At 42.4% G+C, this 4,273-nt stretch overlaps 1 protein-coding gene across 1 annotated transcript; it reads right to left on the minus strand.

Moving 5' to 3' along the window:
- Positions 1–1,583: 1,583 nt before the first annotated feature.
- On the minus strand, positions 1,584–3,519 carry LOC121267075. The gene is made up of 3 exons (XM_041170952.1): positions 3,410–3,519; positions 2,582–2,940; positions 1,584–1,591 (listed from the first exon to the last, which is right to left on the minus strand). Exons 1-3 carry the CDS (start codon positions 3,517–3,519, stop codon positions 1,584–1,586), a joined length of 477 nt encoding a protein of 158 aa, XP_041026886.1.
- Positions 3,520–4,273: the final 754 nt, after the last annotated feature.

Raw genomic sequence — 4,273 nt, forward strand, 5'->3', positions numbered from 1 at the left:
ACAAAGAGTGTGTCTGACCACCGACACTTGGACTTCTATCCAAAATATTAATTACATGTGTGCGACCGCTCACTTTATTGATAGTGATTAGAAGTTGCAAAAGAGAATCATTTCATTTGTTTGGATTAGCGACCACATGGGGGCAACGATTGGGAGGGAGTTGGAGGAGTGTATGCTTGATTAGGGCATTGACAAAATCCTCACAACTACGGTGGACAATGCTACCTCTAACGATTCTGCTATTGATTGGTTCAGAACAAGAGAAATAGGAAGTGAGGATTGTGTTGCAGCTCATGAGTTTATTCACATGAGGTGTATGACACACATCTTAAACCTTGTTGTGAGTGAAGGTTTGAAAGATGTTGATGACTCGATCATAAGAGTCAGAAATCTGATTAAGTATGTGAAGTCTTCTCCCTAAAGACTTGCCACTTTCAAGTCTTGTGTTGATAGGTCAAAAGTGTCATGTTCTAGTTTCTTGTGTCTTGACATGCCTACTAGATGGAACTCGAATTTTCTTATGTTGGACGTGGTTGAGAAGTATCAAAAAGCCTTCCAACTTTTGCTTGATGAGGATCCCTACCCACGAGTTTATTTGTCTGAGGATGGGCATGGGAAAAAGGGTTTAGGAGCTCCTGGGGCTGATGATTGGGAGACCATAAGAAACTTTTTGAAGTTTCTTCATGTATTTATAATGTCACCCTGCGTATTTCTGGTATACTATATGTCACATCAAATTTGTATGTCCAAGAGCTCATTAATATTCATAAAAACTTGAATATTTTTTGTAACAATAGTAATTGACGCTTGAGTTCAATGGCTTTGAGAATGAAGACAAAGTATAATAAATATTGGGGTGATCTTGAAAAAATAAATTGATTGTTGTTTGTTGCTGCCATTCTTGATCCACAGTACAAATTGGTTGCTCAAGCATATTGGTTCAACAAAACATTGGGCGATAGGAGGGGTGAGGAATTTGTTGTACTCCTCAAGAGGGATATGGAATATTTGTATGAACAATATGTAGGGTTTTGTGGTGGCTGCGTAACTGGGTCTAAGTCAACTCGGAGTCGGAGTGGTGAGACTAGTGCATCAATGGGGAGTAGTAGTAGTACCTGTAATGATGATGATCCCATGGACTTTTTGTTGGGATTCCATAAAGATCGAAAATCAGCATCCTTGATGGATTGTAAGTCTGAACTAGAGCGGTATTTGTTGGAGGATATTGAGGTTCCTGCGGGGAATTTTGAAATTTTGGTATGGTGGAAAGTTGACTCAAGCAAATATCCGGTTCTTGCTCTAATGGCAAGAGATATCTTGGCCATCCCGATCACCACAGTTGCATCTGAGTCAGTATTTAGCACAGGAGGCCGTGTTTCTAGATCCATTTAGGAGTTCGTTGGCTCCTAAAACTGTCGAAGCTCTTGTGTGCACGCAAAACTGGTTGAAGTAAACTCCTATATGCTTGAGTCAAAATTATACGGATGCCATTGATGATGCGGAGAGTTATAAGTTAGACTCAAGTAATGTATTTAGAGATTTTTTTAAGTTGTTATATATGTTGATTTTGACATTTTGTGGTACTAACCTCCTATACTTTAATATCTTAATGTAGAATTAATCACTGGTATGGCCAACTTACTTCGTGAAGATGATTGACAATTTGACATATTGAGCCTTTGAGGTTTGAGTTACATCTTAATGTAGAATTAATGCTTTTTATGTTTGTTTAAATTTATTTTTCATATGATTTTAAAGTTGGGTTGTTTTCCTTACTAATATTTTCATTTTTTTTAGGCACAACTTGAAAATTGGAAGTTGGAACATTTGGAAGTTTGTACTTTGTGTCATTTAATATATTTTGGTTCATTTGTTGGGCATTTAGAATATTGTAATTTGGAAGTTTGTAATTTATTTTATTTTGGTGCATTTGGAAGTCTGTAATTAAATATTTAAATGTTGTTGGGAACATTTATTTTGGTTGGCTCTTAGAACATTTTGGATTTTTTTGTTGTTAGAATGATGTCATTGATGTGGATATCATGATATGGATGATGGGAGTACATGTGAAAATATGACTTTCTTTTTAATTTTTGAATGCACGTTATTGTAGTAGTGGTAAGTAAATATTATTATAATAGATGTGGACGATGGATGGTAGGTGTGGTCTGTGGATGTTTATTGTAGTGATTAGTATTTAGTTGGATGTGGATATCAGGATATGGATTATAGGAGACTTAGGAGTACATGTAAAAATAGGACTTTTTTTTTTTTTTGAATGCATGTTAGTATGTTACTTGTTTTATTTAGTTGTATTTTTTGTTATAATCAAAAGTTTAATTAGTTTAGATTGTAATGTTGACAAAATTGAAATTTGAAAGCCCACAAAATTTTTTTTTTTAAAGAAGTGGGTCAAATATGAAGTTAAAAAAAGACAAAAAAAAAAAATCAAAAAATCCGACTCCGCTCCGACAACTCGGAGTCGGAGTTGGAGCGGATTCTACACTTTTCGGAGTCGGAGTCGGAGTCAGAGTCGGAGGTTGGGCCCTCCAACTCCGAAACAGTCGGTGCTCAACCTTACCTGCCGAGATCGAGAGAGTAATGACCCCTATTGGATCAACGATGTCTCCCGTGAAACCCTTGAGGGGCATTAGGGCCGGGCGTAGCCGATCCGGATTGATGCTCATTTTGATAAAAGCATCCCGAAACAGGATATCGGCCGAACTGCCATTGTCAATTAAGATTCTCTGAGTCCGGAAGTTTGCCACCTGCATCATCACCACTAGAGCATCATCATGCGGGTGGAGGATGCCTTTTGCATCTCTTTCGTCGAAGGTTATCGCAACACCTCCAGTACGCCGTTGCAGTCTGCTTACACCCTTTACTGCATTGAAGACTTCCTTGTAACGTGCCTTCGGGCCGACGAGGTAGCTCCTCCTCCTGCATATCCTCCTATGATAGTGTTGATTTCTCTAAGCAGCCCATCCTCCACGGTGGGGCTCCTTTGCCTGTCATCCCTGACCTCCCGTCTTCTCGGGACTTCTCCCTGCCGGAAGTTTGGACGCCTATCTCCGTATCGGTCCGTTTCATTCCCCTGCCGAAGCGCCCTGTTCTTCTGTTCTTCTTCCTTAATTTTCTTTAAGGCGTAGCAGTCGTGTGTGCTGTGTCGGTTGTTCATGTGATACTCACAAAACGGGCGGCTCTCCACCTCATGGGGGCATTCTCCTTTGGGACCCACGCGATGGTTTCTTTCCACTACCAAGTTCACATGGGCGTGACTCGCTCCCTAGGTCCGAGCTGGTGCTTCTCTCTTCCTCTTCACATCCGACGCTCCCTGCCTCTCTCCTTCGCGGTTATCACGATTGGGACGTTGCCCTGATGCCTTTATGCCAGCCCGCTCTAGCTCAACCTTTGAAGGGCCGTCAGGGCCTCCAGAGTGTCTTCTGCATTAATGAACTCATCTGCCCGATCCATGAACTCTCTCAGCATGGTGGGGGTCTTCCGTGCTATTTCGGTCATGAACGGATTCAACAACTAGATACCCCCTAGGAGCGCAGCTAACGTGATCTTCTCGTCTTGGTCATCCATTGTCACGCGTTCCTAATTGAACCGCGAGAGGTATGACTTCAAATTCTCATCGTCTTGCTGCTTAACCTTCAGGAGGTAGGCCGCAGGGCGTCTCCTCTTACGACTGGCCAGAAATTGTGTCATAAAGAGACGAGCAAGCTCCTCAAAGCTTCCTATTGTTCCTGATGACAACCCCCAAATCAGCTTCGGGCCGCTCCTTTCAGTGTTAGTGGGAAGGTCCGATAGGCGACCTCTCCCGGAAAGCTGTGTAAAGTCATGTGGGCATTGAAAGTTTCTAGGTGCTCTAGCGGATCTTTGGACCCATCGTACTCTTCCATTTGGGGAACTTTGAATTTGGGAGGAAGGGGCATAGCCAAGATTTCCTCACTGTAAGGGAGGTTAGAGCTGATCAGCAGCTGGTCTACAGTTGAAGGGGTATCCATCTTCTTCTCCATTTCTGCACATTAGTCTCCCAACTCTCAGATTTTGAGGTGCATTTTGCGCCTCTCTTCTTCCGCTGCAGTATCTGTCGGAATCTTTCACCAACCCTCTTGCTCATTGCCACTTGGCTCCACCCCTCCTGCCAGCTCCTCATTTGCGAACTTGAGGGCTGTGTTTTCCTGGCGGAGCGTCCTGGCTTCCTCCGTCAGTTTCCTGATGGTCTCCTCCATGCTTACAAGTCGTGCTTCCATTGTTTCTTCTTCAC

This window comes from Juglans microcarpa x Juglans regia, chromosome 5S (assembly GCF_004785595.1).
Source record: "Juglans microcarpa x Juglans regia isolate MS1-56 chromosome 5S, Jm3101_v1.0, whole genome shotgun sequence".
NCBI classification, from domain to species: domain Eukaryota; kingdom Viridiplantae; phylum Streptophyta; class Magnoliopsida; order Fagales; family Juglandaceae; genus Juglans; species Juglans microcarpa x Juglans regia.

What these genes read in the sequence shown, in the direction of transcription:
- LOC121267075 (XM_041170952.1), bottom strand. Translation starts at nt 3,519, where the DNA reads ATGACCGAAATAGCACGGAAGACCCCCACCATGCTGAGAGAGTTCATG. An exon ending in GCCCTGACGGCCCTTCAAAG is followed by an intron (nt 2,941 to 3,409) that starts GTTGAGCTAGAG and finishes GAGGATATGCAG; the next exon opens with GAGGAGGAGCTACCTCGTCG.